At 40.5% G+C, this 24,232-nt stretch overlaps 1 protein-coding gene across 1 annotated transcript in view; it reads left to right on the forward strand.

The window, feature by feature from the left end:
* LOC127221253 (kinesin-like protein KIF16B) overlaps positions 1–24,232 on the forward strand; it is a 71,312-nt gene that overhangs the window by 19,000 nt on the left and 28,080 nt on the right. The window contains exons 2-3 of the mRNA XM_051183147.1: positions 10,766–10,900; positions 18,679–18,762. Coding sequence (XP_051039104.1) covers positions 10,766–10,900; positions 18,679–18,762 — 219 coding nt within the window. The remainder of the gene's footprint in view (positions 1–10,765; positions 10,901–18,678; positions 18,763–24,232) is intronic.

Raw genomic sequence — 24,232 nt, forward strand, 5'->3', positions numbered from 1 at the left:
CTTTTCAGACTTCAAATAGATCCTAAGCCCATGATTAAAGGTTGAGGAAGGTATATGGAAGTTTGTCTTCCTTTGGTGGAGGTGGGGGATATAGGGTTTCCCTGCTATGGCTGGCATGGAATTTATTATGTACACAAGGCTGGCCTAAACTCACAGAGATCTATCTTCCTCTGTCTCCCTAGTGCTAGAATTAAAGATGTACACCATTGTATCTGGTAAATATACCCAATCTCCTATGAAGTTTGTCTCAGTCTAAGCCTGAGAGGCATCTTTTTTGCAGTATCTGTCTATAGCTTTAGGCACAATAGTCTCCCAGGGTGCTATATCCAGTATTAAGGCCCCTGCCTCCCCAACTCTCAAAGACCATCAAGGCAGAAGCTAGGTGAGAGCCTCCAGCACTCTGCAGCACTAAGTCCATGAGGCTGTCTGTCTGGTGGCTGTTTCCTTTGCTTCATATCTTACAGGTAACAACCTACATACTTAGGAAATGAGGCCACCATGGACAGAAGTAAATATCTCTGATCTGGGATCCCATGCTACAGTGGAGTCATTGCCTCCTCAAGGAGAACTTCTATGGCCCCTACACAAGACATGGGGATGAACTCATGAACACAAAGAAGAAAGCTGTGGCTTCCTACTTGGATAGCTATCATTCATGCTGTCCAGAAATACCTTAATTTGGGTGGGTGGACGAAATATCATTTTTAACATGGGATTATTGCCTAGTAACTAAGTGGCTTATCAGATTTTCAGATTTCAAGAATTCTATAGGGCGTCAGGCCTGTTTCCAGATTTTTTTTTTCCTGCTGTGGGTCTTCTCTGGAAATTCATGAAAATAGCTGTATGTTTTCTGTTCCACTTCTAAATTTTGTAATTGCTCAGTTGTCCTTAAACAGTTAACTTACACAAAATAAAGTCAAGGGAGACTATACCGAACTCAAGTAGGATGGGAGTCCTTAAGAACATTGCCCCTGAGAGAACAGTTTAGATCTCCTTAACCTTCATTATTCATCTCATCCCCTGTATTATTTACTGTAATGTTTCTTTAAGGAGAGCTACATCCTGATCACCTGAGACCCCACAGGGGTCTTTCATACATGTGTGGCTAGTAAGCCAATGACAACAGTGTAGAGCTATTGATCACTAGAAGTCTGACATGTCTCCAACAAATCAGAAGGAATCAGCGATTTTTACAAGCAAAATAACCTACCCAATTAAGCCAAGAGACAGAGGGGGTCTCCAGGCCTTTTTTTTTTCAGGACAGTGACAACACAAACTTTCCAAAGGAGGAAAAATAAAACTGGGAGCTGTTTCCCCAGTTATTTATTTGTTTATTTTGAGTTTTTGAGACAGGGTTTCTCTGTGTAACTGCCCTGGCTGTCCTGGAATTCACTGTGTAGACCAGGTTTAGTCTTGGCCTCACAGAGATCCATCTGCCTCTGCCAGCCAAGTTCTGGGATTAAAGGTGTGTGCCACCACCTTCTGCTTCTTTCCCCTCTTAATTACCGAGAGCAGCACGTGGTCATAGAACAGACACGAGGTGGTTCCTATTCCCTTCAGAACAAGTGGGCTTTCTTCCCACTGAAGATGTTGCATTATTCGGAGATTGTAAAATTGTCATTCTGTTTTTATTTATGCATTTTCTTTAATATTACCAGGTTCTTCCAGATTCCACACAGGCCGGCCCTTTTGTTTTGAATTAATTTGTGCACATGGGATAATGATGTGTATTATACAGGCCATAAGTCCCTTCTGGTTTTCATTCCCTGCTTCTCCGGTTGACCTTGTACATAATCTTAATCAAATTAAACCCCATGTTTTTAGATTCCACATCTGCAAAATGATAATGCATAGCTAGTCTATAAGAGGTGGTGGCAGCCTCCCATAGACTGCAGGCAGCTCCGAAGGACACGGCAGCATCTGCCAGATTGCATGTCTTTCAGGTTCCACCACACAAATTATTTCCACAGTGCTCTTTTTGTGTATATCTGATAGTCATGTTCTTTTACTTTACTAAAATCAGTGTGTCTTTTAAATATCATCCAATGTTGTGTCCTCAAGAACAAAGCTCCCTGTGTGTGTTCTCTCACTCCTCTGAAAAGGAGGTAGAATTTCTCTTTATGCCTAGAGCCCAGGATGTGCACTGATGGGTCCTGATGAAAGCCGGATCTGATGTGCACTGATAGGTCCTGCCACAGTCAGAGTCTGGTGTATACTGATGGGGCCTGTTGCAGTTTGAGTCTGAGAACCATGTTCAGTAAGAAGCTAAAAGGAAAAAGACAAACATTTAAAGACACACCACTTTTCAGCAAGTAAAATGAGTAGCAAAGGCTGCGCATGATCCCATCTTTGCTTTGTTCATAACTGTCCTAGGCTCCTGATTATGTTTGAACTGTTTTTCATAGATCAGAAATTTATAATCACAAGAGCCATGGAGAACTGCTGCATGTAGCAGGTCTGCAGGTGATGGCCACTGGCCAGCATTCTAATAGTCTTCGTTTTCGTCCACTTACTAAACAGCTCTCCATTCAGAGTGCTCAGGCCTTCTGGGAACTGCCTCAGACTGAATGTCTGTGCCCTTCAACATTCATGTGTGAAATTTATCCCAAATTTGCTAATATTATAGTAGGACCTATGGGAGGTGATTAAATCATGAAGGTGAGATTCATTTGAAAGTAACTAGTGCCCCAATAAATGTTGGCTCTCTCTGCTACAAAGGAGGGCAAACAAAGATGGTGTTTGTGATGACCAGGCCCTCACCATACACCAGATTTGTTTCACTTTAGTCTTGAGTTTCTCCCTCTCCAAAAACAGATTTCTGCAAAAATCATCCTGGCTAAGGTAGTTTCATACAACAGCAGGCAGAGACTAAGGCATGTGCCACAATTCAGGGGGACCTTACAATGAAAGCATTTAAGTATTATAATTGATTACTATTTTGTTATGTTCTTGGATGGAATAGTTCTAAAGCCAGTTTGTGTTGTGCTGCCCACAGGCGAAAGAATGAACAATGAATATTAGATATTTTTTTGTCTTAAAATATAAAGTCAAGGAGCTGGAAAGATGGCTCAGCAGTTAAGAGCACTGGCTGATCCTCTAGAGGACCAGATGCAATTCCTAGGACCCACATGGTGGCTCATAACCATCTGTAACTCCAGTCCCAGAGTATCTGATGCTGATGTCCTCTAATGGCCTCCACAGTTATCAGGCACACAGTTGTTGCACAGACATGTGCAGGCAAAATACCCACACACAAACAGTAAATAAATACACACACACACACGCACGCACACACATACCAAGAACTAAGGGAACTTCTGTTGTCTGTTCCTGATGAACACAAGTTACATGGAGTAGGTCAGACTGCCTGCCTGTACCATACCTAACTCATCTCTTGAAGATCAGTGAGTCACAGAAATTCTGGAGTGTCAAACACAGTCCTCCTCTATCTCATACATCCCTAAAGAAACTCCCTTTCTTCTTACAAAGCTGAGTAAGAAAAAATATTTTTAGAATCTTAAGTAAAACTAGTAGGTTACTGTGTTAGAGAAATTGTTTTGTGTCCCATCTGCTCGTCTCTGAGTACCCAGTGAGTACCAGTGGGAGAGAAGAAAACAGTTAGACAAGAGACTATTTCATTTGTATGTGGACTTTCAGTTTATGCTTATAGAACCATTTCTCACCTTTATTCTCCAAGTAATTTTCCCAAAGCAGCACCAAATAAAGATGAGAAAAGAAACTAGATATTGGCCTCATATTTGTTGGTGAACTATTTACCATCCATCACTGCAATGCATTCTAAATAGGTTTATCTCCAGCATTCCAAATTTAATATAAAAAATTGCAGATGTACTCAGTTCCCAAATTATAGTGCTACTAACTGTAGCCACGGGAACATCCAGTAAGCTTTCGATAAATTCAGTTTTACAGAGCTCTGGGCCTCCTTGAATTTTTAAATAGTAAATAGCTAAGTAGACAAAAATGGGAGGCAGCTAGTTTTCTGACCTAGCATGTACCCAAGCCCCTATAACTCACTGAATGGTTTACGTCACACCGTTTTCTCCATTTGCTGGATAGATGGTGTTAAATCCACTTCTTTCAGGAGTCAGTAGAGAAACAAAGACCAACTGAATTACTTGGAAAGTTTTCCCAAAATGTGTGCAAAGAGACTGTAGACTAGGAAATGTCCATCTTATAAATTTCATGTCAGCTCCAGGAGTGTGCAGTGATGGAACAGCTTTCCCCGGATGGTGCTTTCTGAACCACTAATTAAGATACTGCCTGCTTTCCCTTTGTATCCACCTTGGCAACAAAGTTGATTGATTGATTGATTGATTGATTGATTGATTGATTGATTGATGGCATAGGTCTCTAAAGCTAAACACTGATAGTCACTGAGGAATAGTCCTGAATAGTCTCAACCACATAGTCGGGCCAAGGGCCAAGGCATGAACAATAAAGAAGTCTTGAGTCACCAGAGATATGGGGTTGTATTTTCTGATCTTCTGTAGTAAGGAAGTATAGTTAGATAGCAGTTAGAAACTATTTGCAGATATTAAACCCACATTTGAAGGAGCCCTCATGATGAAGCAGTCCAGCTTTTTGCTTTAGAAACAATAAGCCAAAGACCTAAATTCATTAAAAGTCTTATGAAGTACTTGAAATGAACATGGTTCATGTCTGCTGACTGCTGGTCCCATGTTCTTTGTGAGCCTCCCTCTCCAAGACTGTGTTTACAGCAGAAGAGGACATTTGCAGAATGCTGTAGATGAATCCAAATGTTACAAAAGCTACTGTCCTTAGAAATTTGCTCATATTGAGTCCCCATGGTTACTAACTTAGATATTCAGTAATTGTGCCCTTGTTTTGAATGTCATTACAGTGACAAGTTATAGCCTGTTTCAGTCTTAGAAAGAGACAGCTAACATCATAGAAAGAGCCAGGAAATACAAGTATCAAAGTTAATTCAACTTCTTATTTATTCTGGAAAACTCAGCATTTAATATTCATAGATCTGACTGTATTTCTTACTTCAAAAATTATTGCGACATACATGAATGTTATCAGATCTGTCTTCACTGGTTCACGCTTAAATGAAATTGACACTAGCGTTGGGAAGAGTGAGACCATGTGTGGGAAAATTAATCTCTATACCAAATATAGCTAGAAGTCATGCAGCCCTATCTACATTTCCAAGCCCGATTTTATACCCAAAATGTCTCAGTGTTGTAGCATTTTGATCAGAAGACAATGGCAGCTTTTGTTAGTGATCTATCCTCTTTGGAATTGTTTGTTGACTGGCCCACCCACAGAGTCTTGCCTTGCTCTCCCTTCAGTGGGTGTTTCACAGGAGTCAAGTATGTGGCAGAGACTGAAAGGGCACAGGTCAGTTGCTCATAAAACTTTTATGTAGTGGGTACAAGCCACCCCATCAAAGGTTTGCAGATGGCTCCATGCTCCTGAAGGGCTGATGCCTCATGCTACTAACAAATCAAACCAGGGATAGAATTGCTTATTTGTTTGTGAGTGTATTTCTCAGTGACAGCTGTTCTTATAAGCCTTGGGAGCTGCTATTAATTTTGAGTAGTCAAAAATGCTTCCGTCTAGTCAGCTGTGAGAATTATGGCAACCTTTTGATGAGTTTTCTTTATTTGCATTTCTCAAAAGCTGGGGTGGCTGAAATTTACAGCCATAAGCCTGCAGGATATGGCTGTTTCAAACACTGCTAGTTATGTGTAGGTATGCCTTCTTGCAAAGAGCAGGCTGGAGTTGACTTCACCAATGTGAGTGCCTTGTTCCTTCTTTTGTTTTGTTTTGTTTTGTTTTGCTTTTTTTAGTTTTTTGAGACAGGGTTTCTCTGTGGCTTTGGAAGCTATCCTGGAACTAGTTCTTATAGACCAGGCTGGCCTCGAACTCACAGAGGCCTGCCTGCCTTTGCCTCGTGAGTGCTAGGATTAAAGGCATGTGCCACCCCTGCCAGATCCACATTCCATTTTTAAAACTTGAATGGTGGATAGGTAGCTAAGTATCATTGAGTAGTAAATGAGGAATGGCAATACACATATTCAAAGAATTTGCATGATTTCCTTGTATTAGTAAAGGTGCCACAACTTTCTTAGTGCTCAGTTTTCCTTTAGTGATTTAGTTTTATCTACTGTTAAAAATCATAAAACATAATAATCAGGGCTTTCCAGTACTTATTTTTGTACTTCTATCTGAAGTATAATAATGCTGCTTATCAAACCCTTCACTGTCTTGTTGCCTCCAAGACTGTCTTAACTTCCCAACCTACACAGTGGACTTGGCCAAAAGGGAAAAGCTTTTAATGTGAGCAGACTTTTCTATTACATTTAGCTTGCCTTTCTGATGGCAGCAGGCTGGCCGACCTTATCATGCCAGACTCTGAAGAAAATTGGGCTTGGTTTGTTCACTGGAAATTAGAAAAAGTTAAAAACAGCATAAAAATGCAATTTTTCCTCTGATCAGTAAGAAACACCAGTATTGTAGACAGAATACGGGCTTTATTTCTTATATGCACACAAATGCATATAAGTACTTGATAGATGGATAAGTAGATACTTAATGTTTCTGCTCTCCCAAGCTGTAGTTACATAACTACATAAAATGTCTGTGCTAGTCCTGGGTGTCGGTTAATCATTCTACCCTTGTGACCATTCTTCATACAGCTCTGTTTTTAACCTGATGATTACAGTCATGTTGGTTGCCCATCCAGAATAATGCTAATTACTTGGTTTGGGGATTCTGCACATACTGAGAAAATGACAAATGCCATGGGAAATCAGTAGACCTCAATATATTGATTTCATTTTTCTAATTTTTGTTCTTTTGTCTCTAGAATGTTTTATTTACTGAATTGCAGAGCAAGTTTGTCGTTAATGTTTCTCTTAGACCAAAAAAAAAGTGCTATTTTAATCCTCATCTGTTTGTTTCCAGTGTTTTGCTCTGCATAGTCAAATTTCATAATTATGCAAAGTAGGCCATAGAGCTGTTGTTAAAATTTCTTCCAGCACTCTCTAGGCCATCATATCTCCCACAAACACCCAATTTATTTGACCTCAGTCATCATTTTTAACTTTAATATACAATTTTCCCAGAAGAGCTCAAATGTCTTCACATAATTTCCCACTCCTGCTTGGAGGGTAATAGGTATAGCAGGAAAAGTTTCCATTTTGAGGGGTTTCTTAAGAATACTGAGTCCCCTTTTGTGCATGTCCTTTTTCTTTCTATAATGTTGCAAAACAAAAAACAAGAAACCCACCACGTTCTGTTATTACACTGGGCTTTTTTCTCCCTCACATGTGAGTCTCACTTCAAATGAGGGTGCTGTGAAGGAAGTCAGAAGCACTCCTGGAGAGCAATATAGTCTAGCCAAGATAATAGGTGAACCCTCTCCACATGTCTCAAGTGCCGCTTGTAGCTTAGTGTAGAGAAATTTTAATCACTAGAACCTGAGTTCCAGGGTTTCAGCTGAGAGGAAATGTAAACATCGCTGCTCAGGTCCTTCACTGGACAGATGATGAAACCAGGAAGTAGAGTGTTCTACAAGTTACTCTCCATTATATAACATGGGATTCTCTGAACTGAGATTTGAAATCCAGTCACCCCAGATCATAGGTCATTAAAACAAAAAGACATGTGGTATTCATTTAAACCATTCCATTAAACTTATAAAAAGAATAATCATTTTTATTTTTTCTATAAATATGATGTGTGCTCATTTTTAAATACTATAGATGATATAAGAAAGAGAAAATTGGGTTACTCAGTCTTTCTCTAAGCATAATGAATGTTCCTGCCTTATAAATGCAGTTTTATTGTCAAAATGTATAGGCACAGATAAAGGATAGATACATAGACTGACAAAAAGGAGTTCAACAGAATAGAGCAAAAGAATGAAGTTGCTTTTAAACATTGTGTTCATTGTAGATATGCTGTTTTAAGTACAAACATTCAATTGAATTTGACTTGCAAAACTGGAGAAGTTGCTGAATTTCAAAGGTTCTCTACTATGAGATATGGCCTCTAAAACTGATGTGACTTCAAGAAAAAAAAAATTACAAAATTAGTGTTAAGTCTCCAGTTTTTAAGTTTTGTGTTTGTATCTGTAAATTATCAATTAACTGTCCTAAAATATAATTTATTTATGCCCATCTCCCAGTTTTAAAAGTTGTTATTTCTAGATTGTCAGGTTGTATAATATTCACATCCTTTTTGTAATGAACCTTTGATAAATCATGTGTGAGCTTTATTAGAGATGAATGTCCTTTATCCTAGTCTCCTCCTTCTGAAATGTTCCTTAGGCTGCTGCTTGTCTGGGAATTATCATCAGATGTGTTTGTGAAGTTCCACCTTCATGGCTTTCACCTTCCTCCTTGCCTGTTTGAAGATGTTTGATAGTTTTCTGTCCCCTGCCACATGCTGGGGGGGGGGGACTTTTTTTCTTTTTCCTTGACAGTGAAATGCTAGTTGAGACCGTAGAATGTAGGGAGCAAGGTTTTTCTGCCCACCGCCGCTGGTCTTGTCCCGCCACTGCACCAGCCCCAATTAACATACCGAGACTCTGTATTTGATATAATTTTGTTGGCCAGTTACTTGTTTTTTATTGGCTAGTTTTGTCTTAAGTATTAACCCATTTTTATGTATTTTTACATGGTCTCCTTACCTGGGAGTGGGGCTGGCGTCTGGTCTCCCCAGTCTCTCCATCTTGACCCTCCTTCCTACTTCCTATTTCCTCCTTGTCTCCTAATCCCTCCTATCTTCCTTTCCTATTGGCCAATAGTGCTTTATTCATTAACCAGTATGAGAAACATATACAGAATGCCATCTCCTATCATCCCACTTCTGACACCAGATATTGTGGTTAAATAAGGATCAGGATAAACAAATAGGCCGAATAGATGTTTATTCAGGGAGAAATAACTTACAACTTAGACAGATGAACACCAGGAAATTCCACCCGATGCTCTCCTGTTCGAGTCCCGCCAGCAAGAGAGCTTTTCCCGGCTCTTCCTCTGACCTCCTTCCACAGGTCACTTCCGCCCATGTCTCCACCCCCCAATGGGCGTGGTCAGTGCCACAGAAGGACTATCTCACTACAGTAGAATTTAAACTATTGAGACCCGAACCCTAAGACTGACTAGCCCTGCTTAGACCATCTAGCAATCATACAAGGCTGTGCTGAGCCTACAGGCTCTTCTGTCATAGAGTTTAAGGCTCCAACATCCATTTCTCCAGTTTGGGGTCAGTAATATAGCATATGACCTCACGTCTCTGCTGGATCTAAGAAGGTTTGTTGAGTTCCTAATTTAGCATTCTTCCTATGTGGGTGTAGAAGTGTTGCTTTCCAAATGTCTTACATATAGGATCAGAAACCATAAGGCTTACTGTGGAAGGTGTAGCACATAGGGCACAGTGGTTAAGATAGTATAGAGGGTCCTCAAATACCTTTCTGGTTTGCCCTCTGTAACCTCTTCCTATTAGGATAGCACAGTTAGCACCCTTAGCCAACATGGGTACACTGTTGTTGACCACATGCTGCTCAGAACTTTTCCCTCCTAGGATCCCATCTTAGAATCTAGACTCCATTTGCTCCTTGTTTCCCTAGACATCTCCCGCTGTGACAGTTTCAAGTACTTGTCTTTTCATTTAATGACTTCAACACTGGTCAGGAATTTTACACAATGTTCTCAGTTGGGATTTCTGTCATGTTTTCTGTGATTGGGTGAGGATTACAGGTTGGGGAGTGGTGACAGGAGTGAAGTCTCACGGCATCACTTCCTGTCAGTGTGAGCTGTCACTGTTGACACTGACCTGATCACATGGCTGTGGTTTTTCTACTGTAGAGTTTCTTGCCCTGCAGGCCTGCCCACACACTTTTCTTCATGGCTCTTCAGATCATGTCACCTTGCAGCCAGTGTATTATATCTTAGGGTTGGAGAGGCTGCACCCACCTGAGCTTCCTGCATCTTCACAAATCATGCAGAATTCTGCAAGAGAACTTACCTACCTGGTCTTCCCTTTTGACTTACTTAATCAGTTACTGGATTGTGATATTCTTGGTTGTAGACCAGTGCTATTATTTTCCTAGTTCAGCACTTCAACTACTTCCATCAGAGGCCACTAAGAGACTTTCATGGTGGTGGCAGTTTGCCTTAAAATGGCCATGCTGTGGTTTTGAGTTCTTCAGCCTCATCTTGTAACTTCTCTGTCCTTGACCTAGTACAACCCATTCCTCCAGGGCTGGCTTGCTTCCCCCTCCCCTTGTATTTCTCAGTCTGCATACCATATGCTTCTTGGGTTTTGTTTGTTGTTGTTGTTTAAAACATGGTTTGTGTGACTCATATGTAACTGAATAATCAATTGTCTGAGTTCTCCCAGTCATTGGCCATTCATCCTGTGATATGTGTTAATCATCTGACATTTACTTACCTTGTATCTAACATAGTGCAAAGCCATGACCTTATTTTTGTGAGAAAGTGCCATTGTACAGAGGTACCAGAGAGGAGGAAAGCAGGATGTGAAGGTTTGCCCAAAGTAGCTTAGAATTCTTCTGAAAATGTTTCCATCTTTTCTCTCCTTCCCTCCCTTCTTCCTTCCCTCCTTCCCTCTCTCCCTCCCTCCCTCCCTCAGACATTAAGGACAGTAGGATCACTGGCTGTGGGTGATGAAGCTTCATGCCTGCCCTCTGGCCCTATCGCTGTCTAGTACCTAAGGCCTGGTCTTCCCTGGACTCTTCTTCCTGCAGCCTTTCCTGCTTTGCCTCCCTGAGGGCATTCCCTACCTTTCCCATGTGCCCAAACTCATAATCTTTATCTCAGTGTGGCTGGAATGTCTAAGGGTGTGGATGATTGCTTTCATGGGTGGTCTGCCATGTTGTAAGGTAGGTGCTAAGGTATAATGAAAAAGATTCTGAGTGACCTCTTCTACACCCTGTCCCCTCCTCATAATGCTGACCCAGAGTGCTGCCTGTTAGTGGCTTGAGCTGTGGCAGTCCCCAGAATTACAGACTGTTGTGTTTTGTTTGTTTGGTTGGTTGGTTGTTTTGCCACTTCTCCTTCTTTGTCTTTTGGAGTGCCTTTGTAGGCTATAAAGGGAGGCATAAAGATGTTTGTCTTCATCTTTAGCCAGAAGAATTCTGTTCACTCTTGTGGTTTGTAGGAACTGTTCTTGTAGACATAATGTTTTCAGCACAAGATTCTCCATATGGTACAGGGGAAAGGCCATGCTTATTCTTCACAAAACCATACAGGAAGAAAGAGGTCTTTCCCCCTTGGCACTAAATGCCGAATGTATCCAACATTTTATATGAATCAGAAAGAATTACCCAAGTCCCCCTGAAATTCAGTTGTTATGGGGACCATAGATTCGGGGACTTTAATCTTTCTTGAAATATAGGGCACTGAGCTTTCTTTGTCAGAGGTTACAAAGGGAAACAAAGTGGAGCTTGTCCACCTGCAGTTTGTTTCTGACAGGATGTCTTATGAAGATCACACGTAGACAGTCTGCTACATTAGAACAATGAGGCACTAACAACTGTAGTGAGAAAATACAAAGAACTTGAGAGGCAATGGGAAGGTACAGCTGGTAAGACTGATTGGATTTGAAATTTTCTTTTTAACTTGAGAAGTCAGAATAAGGAAAAACATTTAGTGTTTCTGGGTCATGAGTGGAGTCTGGAAGGATTACCAGTGCCTGTAATTGTTTTTGTTGTTGTTTTGTTTTTGCTATTTTTTAATTTATTTACTCTTTGGAGACCTGCCACCCAGCTCCCAAATAAATACATGGAGATTTATTCTTACTTAATAATGCCCGGCCTTAGCTTGACTTGTTTCAAGACAGCCTTTTTAACTTTAATTATCCCATTTCTCTTTAACTACGTTTTGCCTCTGTTCTTTTTTTCTTTGTTTATTCTATATATCTTTCTTTCCTTCTTACTCCATGACTGGCTGTGTGACTGGGTGGCTGGTCCCTGGTGCCCCCCTCCTTTTTCTGATCCCTGCCCTCTTTCCTAGATTTCTCCTCTCTGCCAGCCAGCCCCTCTTATTTCTCTCTCCTGTCTATCTATTGGTCATTCATCTCTTTATTTGAGCAATCACGTGTTTTAGACTAGCAAAGTAAAACAGCTTTATAGATTTAAACAAATGCAGCATAAAAGAATGCAACACGTCTTTGAACCGTGAAACAAATATTCCACATCATAAACAAATGTAACACATCTTCAACTACTATTCCACAGTAAGTGCTCCTCTCTCAACACTCCCATATATTCCTAGTTTGACATCAGCTCAACACCACAGCCCTCTCCTGATTTTTTTTTTTTTTTTTTTTTTTTTTTTTTGGTGGGGGTCATTTATTCGAGTCAGAGGAGCTAATTCAAGTAGAACTGATAGGTATAGAAAGTGGGTGTAGGGGTGTGATTATAAAATGATGTGGACTTGTGGACTTGGGGGCTGGTTTCATCCATAAAGTACTTACTGAACAAGTATGAGGACCTGAGTTCAGATCTCATCCCCACATAAAAAACCCAGGCTTGGAGCATGTGGCTGTAATCCTATCCCTGAGGAGGCGGGGCTAAGAGGATCCCTGGGGCCATGACAGCCAGTCTGGCTGAATCACAAAGAGCTCCAGTTGTTTAGATGCTCTGTCTCAAAAATTAAAGTAGAGAATGGTTGAGGAAAACACCCAATGTCAGCCTTTAGCCTCCACACACGGGTACACATGTGAACATGTAACCATGCGCACACAGATGTTTTGTCATCAACCACAGTAGTCCCCTATTCCTCCTAGAGGACATGATCTAAACCCCCTAGTGGGTGTCTTAATCCCCTTCCTCCCCAAAGTACAAACTGTGTATGCTCTGTTTTTTCCTATGCAAGCATACCTATGGTAAAGCTTAGTTTATTCTGTAATAAATGTTATATTAATATACTCACACACTATACTCCCCACACCCTCATCTGCTACCTGGCCTTGATCTCACAATTCCAGATGTTGCTCTGTGGACCTTTACACCCTCTTCATACAGTTTTACTTTTCCCTTTCTGTATTATACAAGACCGTTCACTACTTTTTCATGTTTCCTTGAATGTAAATAAATACAGTTGGACTTCAGATAGCCGATGTGTTCCTCGCGGGAAGGTAGCTTATCCTGCATGGATAGACTAGACAAAGGAATACGTCCCTAGGAGGTTAGGACACAGTGAGAAGTTTGGGAAGGGTAAGTGAAGCTATGAAGTCATGCCACAATAGTCATTGCTCCTCAGCTTGTTTCCTGGGCTAGCAATTCTGACCCCTCCTCATCTATTTTAATGTTAGATTAAAAAAAAAAAAAAGATGCTTAAAGTTTTTGTGTTGTTACTTTGTTTGTTTTTTCAATGCTGGAAGAAAAGTATATTCTTTTGAAATTTATTGGTTGCAATAGAGCGAATTAATAATTCAGCAATTGAGAATACTTTCACCGAGAAGATAACCCAGCTGTTGCAAACTAGGTGACCTCAACAGTCACATTAAAGCATCATAAGTGTACTCAGTTTAACTAACAAAGGGCAATTTCATCTACATAACTAAAATACAGCCAGACCTAGATGTCCCTGTTCAGTCTCTAGCAGGGAGAGCTCAGCTGTGGAGGTCTCCTTTCTACCAGAAGGAAGAGGTTCTTTCATGCTATGGCCAGAGAAGTATTGCAGAAATTAACTTAATTTCCAAATGGAGGGATTTCCTAGGTATTTGACATTGTCTCTTTGACTTTCCGTGTTGGTTTGTTTGGGTCTTGCCCTGATCCTAAGATGTAGAACCAACAATTAGAGTTCGTAATGTAAACTTCCCCTGTGCCTTCCTTCTGTGTCCTAGTTTGTGTTTCTGTTGCTGTGATGAAACACTCTTACCAAGAGCAGCTTGGGTGAGAGAAAGGTTTATTTTGGATTACACTTCTGAGTCACATTTTAGCATCGGAGGAAATGAAGACAGAAACTGAAGCAGAAACTGGGGAAGAAAGCCATTTACCTGCTCAATCCCTGGCTTATGCTCAGTTGCTTTCTTATACAGCCCAAGTGCGCCTGCCTAGAGCTGGCATTGCCCACAGTGATCCTGGGCCATTCTGTATCAACCATAGTCAAGACAGCACTTCACAGACATGGCTGCAGCAATCCATCCATTGAGCCCCCCTCCTTGGATGATTCTAGCTTGTGTCACGCTCACAGCTGAAATTAACCAAGACATTCTCCTTAACTGTGTGTCAGAATCTTTAGGTAGACAGTGTGTTGATAGGAGCATGATGAGTGTATGTGTACTGGGGCCTCACTATAGAAAGCTCATCAGACTCCCCCAACCCAGTCATTGCCCCGCCTTGCCTACTATTGTTCTGTTCCTTTGTTGGGATATGTGACTCCATCAAGGTTCTGTTGGTAGCTCACACTGGAACTGGGTGGTTGCCCGCAGCCCCACGCACTGCTTCTGGTTTATTACACTTGAGGAAGAGCTCCTCACTTTCATCCTTATCCTAGTTCAGCAATGGCTTCACAACAGCCTCTTCCACACCTCACAGACTTATTCACAGAATTGTGTTGAGAAATCTGGAGTCAGATGTCTGTTTTGACTTTTTCACTATAGGAGATGAGCCTTTTACTTTTCTCATAGGTCTCTGCCCTATGAGTAAATTATTGAAAGTTAGTATTTTGTATTCTTTCTAAAATCTGAATGAGAATTTTGCCTATAATTTATACATAGTTGTTTCAGAGGCTGGATATGAGCAACACAAAATACTGGTGTCCATCTGAGGATGGTGGTCCACGGAGGAACATTGAGTGTTACTGTTGGCTCGGTCCAGCTGCCTGCAGCCCTCTCAGTGTGTTACTTCTGACTAAGGATGTGAGGTGACTATAAATAGTATTCCCAGACAGAAGCCACATCATCTCGTAAGAAAATGACAAAACAACCAACTGTGAAAGCATGCATGCCAAGCTCTCAGCATCACTGTCAGGGGAACACATTTGTGTAAGATGAAGTTGTGGTTAGATAGGTCTCAGAAGACGGACTCTGGTGGCCTGTTTCTTCCCTGCTGCAACACAAGGGAGATATGTTTGTGCCAACAAAGCCAGCTTACAAACAAACAAACAAATAAATAAATGATGAGCTTTGCTCCATGAAGCCACAAGTCTAGCAGCTAAAGGGCCTGAAGGCATGCAGGTACAATGTTTGCTCTTTTAGTGAATTACCAGACCTCAAACAAGTAATAATTTATGTGGCGACATTCCATTCAACATTCTTTGCTAAATCTGCATAGAAGCCTGTCAATTTCAATATTATTATCTGCAGTGTTTTCCAACAGAGGATATTTGTTTGGGTCTAGAGAGCTACAGCTAGTTAACTAGTTAAAAGGCAAACCAGATTCACATTGAATTTCTCTCATCTTGGTGCCTCTAGTCTTTTACTCTGCCTTGAGCAGTTTCACAGCTGAAGCAAAATTGGAGCATTTGGGGGAAAGGGAAAAGAGGAGCTCCCTTATCCTCCTACCCCAAGGATTCTCAACCCTAACACACAGAGCTGCTATGTGGAACTCTCTACCCTCCTGATAGTTAACTTTGAAAAGGACTATAAAGTTATCAGTGGCACCTTTATTAAAGTGAAGGAAAGATATCTAAAGAATCTTCACTCCAAAAGGGCAAAATGTGTGTATGATTGGTGTTGGATAACCAATTTGGGGACTCTCCTTTGGGCAAGACTATTTCTCCCAGCATTTCCTAGTTATTAGTTGAGGGTTGAGATCTCATGAGCTTTTTTCCCCTTCATGTTACCAGCTCTCTTGGTGGTACCCTTGTTCCAGCCTTGCATAGGCAGCCATGTTGATGAGACTTTGTGGGCAAAGCATCTTTGACATCTAGAAGATGAAATCTTATAACATATTTGCCATTCCTCTGGGTGTTACAATCTTTCCAGTCACGTTTCTGGTATGGTCCCCAAGCCTTAGGTACAGGAGCTATGTTTAGATGCGCATTCACACATGTATATGATGCAAATGTACACAAATAGGTAAGTATGTAACAATAATGAAAGAAATAGTGGCCATGAATCTTAGAGTGCAAAGGAGAGGTGTAGAAATTTCCATCCCACCCCATTCCTGTGGACAGTCAGTCCCAAATAAACTCACAGAGGCTTCTTATTTGCTTCCTCTTCATCTGTCTGGTGACTGTGTCTCTGCCTTTCCTCTTCCAAGAATTTCCCTAGTCTGGTAGCCCTGCCTCTTTTTTCTGCCTGGCTGCTGGCCAATCAGCATTTTATTAAACTAATGTGAGTGACATGTCTTTATAGTGAACAAGCATTATCCCACATCAGGGTGGTACATAGCAAGGGATGGGGGGGAGAAGAAAGGGAGAAAGTATAATTATATTTTAATTTCAAAATTCTTAAGAGGTAAAATAGTTGAATAGCCACTTCTTAAAATAACCAAGAGGGTCAATGAAAAGATGTTCAAAATTATTAGATGTCAGAGAAATGCTAAAATGATGCATACCAGAAATGACTACTTACTTACCGAAACTGCTGATTTAGAAATGCCCACAGATCCAAGTGTTGGCAGACACCTGGAGACCTGACACACCTGAACTTCTTCTGTAAGAGGGTCAGTTACTGAAACTGCATAATTCTGTCCAGTAGTTCTTTAATATCGTTGAATACATAGCATACCATGTGACCCAGCATTTCCACTACTAACAGTATGACCAAAAAAAAAAAGTACATGAATTTGTCCATCAGTAGACCTAAGGAAAATTATTCATACCAAAATCTCCAAACTGGAAACTAAGAGCTCAATAACTGCACCATGGGGGGTAAATTAAGCAAGCAAGTTGTAGAAAATTAATATAACGAAATACTGTCCAACAATGAGGATTTGCAAATTATCACTACATGCAACTCCAGATGGATCCTCTGAACATGGTGTTCAGCAAATGTAAACTCAAAAACTGAAACACAACCTGTATGGTGCCATTTGCATTACATTTATAATGTTGCACACCTATATAGTTTCAGCTATTCAGAGGGATGAAACAGTAGAATTACAAGTTCAAGACTAGCTTCCAAAACTTAATGAGTTTATGTCACAAAATTTTAAAAGTAAAAGCAGGATTGAGGATACAGCTCAGTGGTAGAGCCTTGTCTAGCTACATGAGATTTAAAGATAGTACTACCCATACAAAGTGAAAAGCAGAACCAAAGATTGCTATTAGAAGTTATTTGGCCTACTGTTAGTTCTCCTAGAGTGGGAAGAAGGAACTGGAGGGAGAGCACTTCCTGGGGCGGCCATGTTCATGTCTTAACTCAGCTGCTGGCTGCAAGCTGCCCATAGTTTGAACACCAGTCAAGTTTTTCCCTCATACATTATACTTTTTGGTATTTCTAGCATATTTTATTGTGTTTTTAAAGTCTTAAATATACAAAAGCCAATTCTAATTTTTTTTAACCTTCAGCTGTGGCAATATAAATTTAAATTACCTTAGTTATTTGCATAAGTATAAATTGGAATTTTGTGGCCTATTGTGCCCTACTTTGTTGAAGAAATATTTATTTTTTTCTTAATAATGCTTCATAGACTTCAATTTGTTCACCAAAGGTGAGAAATAAAGAAACAATGACTTCTACCCACAGCATCAATTATTGCAGCTTAGCATCCATTCTGCCAATGCAAGCCTCTATAGTCAGGGTCTCACCAGATTATGTGGTTTTTTTCTAGCCTGGGTATGTAATAAAACTTACCTTCTTATTATGATCTATATGCCTTCAAGAGGAAGAGCATTAAGGAAGATGACTGTGGGCTTTTAAGACAGAGAACTAATTCCAAACCTTCATTTTTCTAGGAAATGAGGTAATGCATTTAATGAGAAGCCCCTTTCCCCCCAGGTAATCCTCACCTGCACTAACCTAAAAGAAAGCAATGTGGACTGTTTAGCGACCTTAGTAATTGTCCAAGAAATATTTTACAAAATGACCAGGGATTTTTGTAGGTGGAATTTTCAAATTCTCATTTCCATAGAAAAGTAATAATTGCCCGAGCTACTGTAAAGTTCAATGCTTAGGTAAAATAATAAGATCATGCATCAAGATAAGATAAAAATAAAGAAAACTCTGTGTGATGGTCCTGACAGTAATTTCCACACACAGGAGTGTAAGTCAGGAGGGCCATCTACATTCTAGACCAGCCTGGTATATGTACATAATTCTAGGCCAGCTTGGGCTGCAGAGTGAGATCCTATTTCAAAACACAAAAGTAACAGAAACAAACTCAGCTGGTGGACAGGATCTCAGTGTTGGAGTTGTTGCCTGATGCACAGGCACCACTCTAGTCTTATCATAGGGTTTCTTTGTTTGCTTTATAGAAGATACTATATAGCATGAAATACAATCTTTAAAGTCTGTTGTTCAAATTCATACTTTCCTGTTTTCTCATTTGACACTGAGGAATCTGATCCATGGTTACCTGACATCGTCAATGTTGATGGCAACCGGAGGCAGAACCTACCATCTTTAAACTTTACCACCTTTAAACTTTAAGCATCTCTCTGCTCCATAATAGGGATACTTTAAAAAAAAAAAGTTTAATTAATAATAGACAAATAAAAGATCATAGGTATGACCTTAATGTAGCTCTTCAAATCTGTGTTTCAGCTTGCTGCTCTTGAATTCCCCCCAAAGAAGCTGTTTGGAAACAAAGACGAGCGAGTGGTTGCTGAGCGGCGGACACACCTAGAGGTAAGGGATGAAGCCTTTCACCTCTCTGTGTAGAGCATCCACCACTGAGTCATTGGAACCTTTGTTTTTATTGAAGACTGTGAAGAGCTGCTTCATTAACACAGGCGATGGCAAGTAGACTGCAGCATGGTGGTATCATTTGATTTCAAATCAGGTCCTTAGCCCCCTCTGATCTGACTAGCATTTTTCTGATTTTGAAGAAGACACCCCTGTTCTGAGGGTTAGGAGGCAGGATGCGAGTGAGCACTACATATCCCCCGTAGCCAGATGGCATGTGATACAGGATGAGAGCACAAAGCTCACTGAAGAAAACTTGGAATTAATTAAGCAAACTTACAGTATGTCATCATTGTTGCTTTTTCAAGAACCTTGGGAGGGAGAAGATTCAGACCTATTTTAGTCCCAGTTCAGCATCTTTGGATTTATTTTAACTTAATCTGCCAAGCTAGCTACATACAGAACTCAGTTTAACACAACCTGTTTTTGTGACTACCTTGCTGCCAGTACCCATAGCTGACTGCTGTCACTAGTTTGTGGTTTGAGGAGTATCCAGTTGCTTATTTAGTTGAAATCTGAGTTCTTTTGCCAGGGCAATTCAGGGGAGCTCTCGAAGCTTTCTTTGTTGTGTCTTTGTCAGGGGTGGTTATAAGTTTTATTAGAAATAAAATTCTGTCCGAATAGGCCTTTCTAAAGTGTAAAGTGCAATATAAAGCTGGGTAATAACCTTGCTCTTCTGGGATGCCAAGTGGAATGTGCTTCCAGACTCTGCAGCCACACTGAAGCTGAAAATTTGAAGAGGTCCTGAGTCCAGAAAGACTGGGTTCTAGAAGGACTGTGATGGGCTCTAAAATGTATCCTATTTTGCATGATCCTAAAAATTCAGTGGAAGAATCAGCCTTCAAGTTCAAGCTAATTTTGGCAAGTCTGCCTGATCAAGCTGTCTTAGAGCTCCAACGTGCTATGTAAAACAAACAAACAATCCCTTAACACTTAAAGTAGTGACAGTTTTCTTTCTCTGCACTTTACCTGCCTTTACTGTATAGCCTCATCTTTAATGAAAACATGAAGAATGGTGGGCCATAATCCTATTTTAAAATCAGATTATTGGCCATTGTTGGCTGTTGTTGCCCCTGGCTTCCCAGAGCTCTGATTCCATTCTCATGAAACTAAGTCTACTACAACAGATTGTGATTGTTGGTGACACATTTCAAGAGCAAAGCTTGGTGGCCTCTGGCTTTCCATTCCAAATGCAGAATAGTCTCTCATGCATGGTATTTTTAGCTAGAGCCTACACTTGTTTCTTCAATGGCTCCTGTTTAGGGGTGCACAGACTTTTGACATTCTGCCGTGACTCTGCTAGCTAGAAAGTTCATGCTCAAGAAATACACAGTTGAGTTACAATCAAAAACTTTTTGGGTGGGGGGACCTCAATGTTTCAAGGAAGCTTGCAGTTTTGGGCATTTGTCAGCTACATGTAGCTGCATGCAACCCATGAACTGCTGGATGGACACTATGTCATCATTTAGCCCTCTTAAATCATCCACTGTTGAGCTTTATATAACTGTGGCAGCTTAAAACAATAGATTATTTTGGTTCACTGTTTCAGTACATGGTTATGATCACATGGCTCCCTTTTGGTCTGTACCAAGGCAGCACATCATGATGGGAACACAAGGAAGAGAAAGCTGCTTGATTTCCAGTTGCCAAGACACAGAAAGAAAGAGACAGGAAGTGGTGAAGATTATATCCTCAGTGACCCAACTTCCTCCCACTAGGCTCCACTTCTCACAGATTCCTATACCTAGCAGTAACACCAAATTATAGAGTAAGCCTTTAACACATATGCCTTTGGGACACTTACCCCAACCACAGCTCTGTATTTATGCAAGTATCCCTGTGGTTGCCTATGACTGTTCAGAACTGCTGCTTTTAAATGTGTTTCATACCTTGGGGAGATAGGCACTTGTGTTTGAAGATAAATGTGTTTCACCTAATACTGAGTATTAAATCTTACAGTTATCATCTTTTCAAGAAGCAAGTATAATTCACCTTCAGTTTAATGGAAAATTAATCTGAGATTCTTGAATTAATTTCCTGTGGCTATTGAGACTTTTCATTTGATCTTCTAGCATCAGAGGCCACCACTTGAGTTAGTGTATTTTTATGTGAAAAATAACAGTCAACTTTCTGTTAAGTGCTTATGATTTAACTCAACAAACATTTGTTTAATTTTTCTCCCATGCTGGAGCCAATGCTAAGTGCTATATAGCATACAAAGATTAATGACACATTTCTTTCCCTCTAAGAACATACGCTAAGTTTCTCTTTTAATGTTTATCTGAAGATGTCATAAATACATAAACACATAAGGAAAAAGTGAATTCCAGTAAGATGTGTACTAGCTAGTATCCATGATGTTGCTTAAAAGGAATGAAAATTATTAAAATACAGAAATACAATTATATGAACACAATCACCTTGATAGAACTGTATAAAACAGAAATTTTTAGTGAGTTTTATTGTGTGTAGCACTTTTTCAAGTTAATCTGTTAAAATAATTATTTCCTAAAAAGCTGGGTAGGGATATGAAAAGTTTTGTGATGGGAAGAGATGTTTCAAAGGTGAATTTCTTGCCTTGGAAAGAAGGTTAGTTGTATGCTTTGTGGTGATGGTAGCAGACTAAGATTGATCACAGTGTGTAACCTTCTGCATCATAAAATACAAGAGTAGGGATGAGATGGTAAGCACCCTTTCTGATAAAACTTGTAATGACTCCACCCAAACAGCTTTCTATGGCCATCACTTGTTCATAATTAGAGCCTGTTTTTCATAATCTGTCCTGCAGATGACTCCCAAATCACATTCACATGCTTCCTGCCATTTTTTGCATATAGAAACATAGAATCTTAAAATATAACTTGGGTGTATCTTCCTATTGCTGCCTTCCTGTCCCAGCTAAACCAGTTTGGTACATATAAAGGTAGACCCTGTCTTTGAGCAATTGAGGGTGTGATGCCTTTGCAGGCTCTGAACATTCCTTCATCAACCCTAAAAACAGCAAGGAGCGAAACTGACAGAGAAGGCAGTATAGGTAAAGAGGAAAGAGCTCATCCAACCGATGAGGTGAGGAAGGGAGGGAGGATGGATGGATGAATGGATGATGGTTTTGAAGCTAGACACTGTGACTGTCATGCTGAACTGTATCAAAGTGCCACTGTTGCCGCTCAAGATGGGCAATTGACTGCCCGTCCACATTGTTTGCTTTCTCACAGTGCTATCTACGAAGCACTAAACATGAGTGGAAAACAATTGTAGTGAGCTACTTCTCACAGCAAGCTTGGGGAAGAGTTCTTTCATTATTCACAGATGAAGAACCATGTTATGGGATGGTAAATGTCCCACAGCTAGTGAGGAAGTGGCAAAGCCTCAGCTCAGTCTCAAATAGCATTCTGCTTTTCTTGTTTTCCTATAAAGAAGTGTTTCTTTTGGATAAATTCAAGCTTATTACAAGGTTAGCCAAGCACTGCTGACTGTGTTTTTCTCTGAAATGCCATTCCATTCATCAAAATTAGGATGATATTCCTCCATGCCATATAATGTTCTAAGGGTGAAGAAGTTGATTATCATTCTTGCTATGTGACTAGGGTGGTTAGTGTTGTCCTCATGACACAGCCAAAGCCTCCTCGGAGACCCTCTAAGCATGCCTTTAATTACATTATTTGAGGCGGAAAGGCCCGCCCACGGTAGGTCACCCTCTTTGCCTGGCTGGGATCCTGCTCTGTCAAAATGGAGGAAAAGAGCAGCATGCATTCAGCCTTCTCTGCGCTCTTATTGTGAATGTGATGGTACCAGCTGCTTCAGGCCCCAGCCATCTTGACTTCTTTGCCATGGAATGTGTGCCATAATAAACCCTTTCTTCCCTGAGTTTCTTTTGTCACCGTTTTTTTTTTTTTTATCACAGCAGTAGGAAAAGAAACTAAGTCAATGACCATGGCAGTGAGATGGCCTTTGGTTATGATCTCACATATAATTCTGTCAAAGGGAAGGTATGTATTGTGATTGCTGACTTGCTCTGTGGCAAATGAAGTTGCCAAGTCATAATTGCTTACAGATTTATTAATTTTTAAAGATGTGGAATGGCACATTATTCCCGAGTAGACTTATTTTTAATTGCTTTGCATTTTCACACACACTTTGTTTTAGTTGCCTTTCCGCCACCCACCTTCACACCTCCCTATCCCCATGCCCACATGAATCCTCTCCTATCACCCCCACTTACCACCTCTCTGTTCCTACACCCAGTGAACCCCCTCCTACTACCCCTACCTCTTTACCACCTCCTATTCCCATCCGCACTTTCCTCTCAGTAGACTCTTAAGCTGCATGCAGGCAGCAGAATCCTGCAGATTAAATTATTTGTCTTCCCTGAACCTCCGCACATGCCTTACCTCTGCTGACTTACCAGAAAACCTGTCCAAATTATCTTCTAAATTAATCAGATTTTTTGTTTTATTTTTATTAATTGATGAGCAGTACATTTTAGGTTACTAATTTCAGAAAGCAGTATTTTCTACTTGAAAACATTTCTGTTAATCATTCTAATAGTCTGTTACTTCAGGGAATAACTGTGATGAAAGAAAATATCTGAAATTCTCTATAACTATAAAGCCTTCAAGAGCAATAGAGCCACCTTCAGAAGTAAGAACCTGATAAATTTCTGGAACATTTTCTTCAAAGTACAGTGGCAGACATTTTTCATGCCCGTAGTTAATGCACTAACAAGGTAGGCCAGGAGCAGCTGAGACAGTAGGTCTAAAGCGCAGCATCCAGCCCTCGGTCCTGCAAGTGCTCCTTGCAGTGGATAGTCACTGTTTTAGTTCTTTTGTTTGCAAAGTGATGTCAGCACAGTCTTCCTGCAGAAAAGGAGCGCGTGTGCCGAACACCCAAACATGCTGGTTGGTACAATGGTTGTAAATAGTGTGTTGGAGATGATGATAAGGGTGGTGTGGTGGTGGTCACGATGATGATGTTGACAGTGATAGTGATGATGATGGTGGTGATGAGATGAGACAACAAGGATGACAGTGACAGTGGTGGGCATTGAAATTATATGAGTACGCTTGCTTATGCTGATAAGTTAGATGCACTAGAACTATCTTGATGTGATAAAGCCCTCTTTAGTCAACTAATTTACAATCTGAGAAGTTGAGAAGTGACTGGCTAAAGTTTTGGATCATGATGGAACCATGTCCACTGGCAAGAATGACCAGTAGTGTTGGCTCATTGTGGAAGTAGCACCATTCCCCATGATTGCATACCATTTTTATAGCTTGTTAGTTCTTTCTGCACATCTACCATGCCATTTACTACAAGCCTGCCCACTATGGAGCCACCAACTGACCTGATGAGTACCCTGGATTTTACATAGAGAAAATTGCTCAGACTCAGTGGTTTTCAGTCAGATTCCCCA

This window comes from Phodopus roborovskii, unplaced genomic scaffold, assembly GCF_943737965.1.
Source record: "Phodopus roborovskii unplaced genomic scaffold, PHOROB, whole genome shotgun sequence".
Lineage (NCBI taxonomy): Eukaryota > Metazoa > Chordata > Mammalia > Rodentia > Cricetidae > Phodopus > Phodopus roborovskii.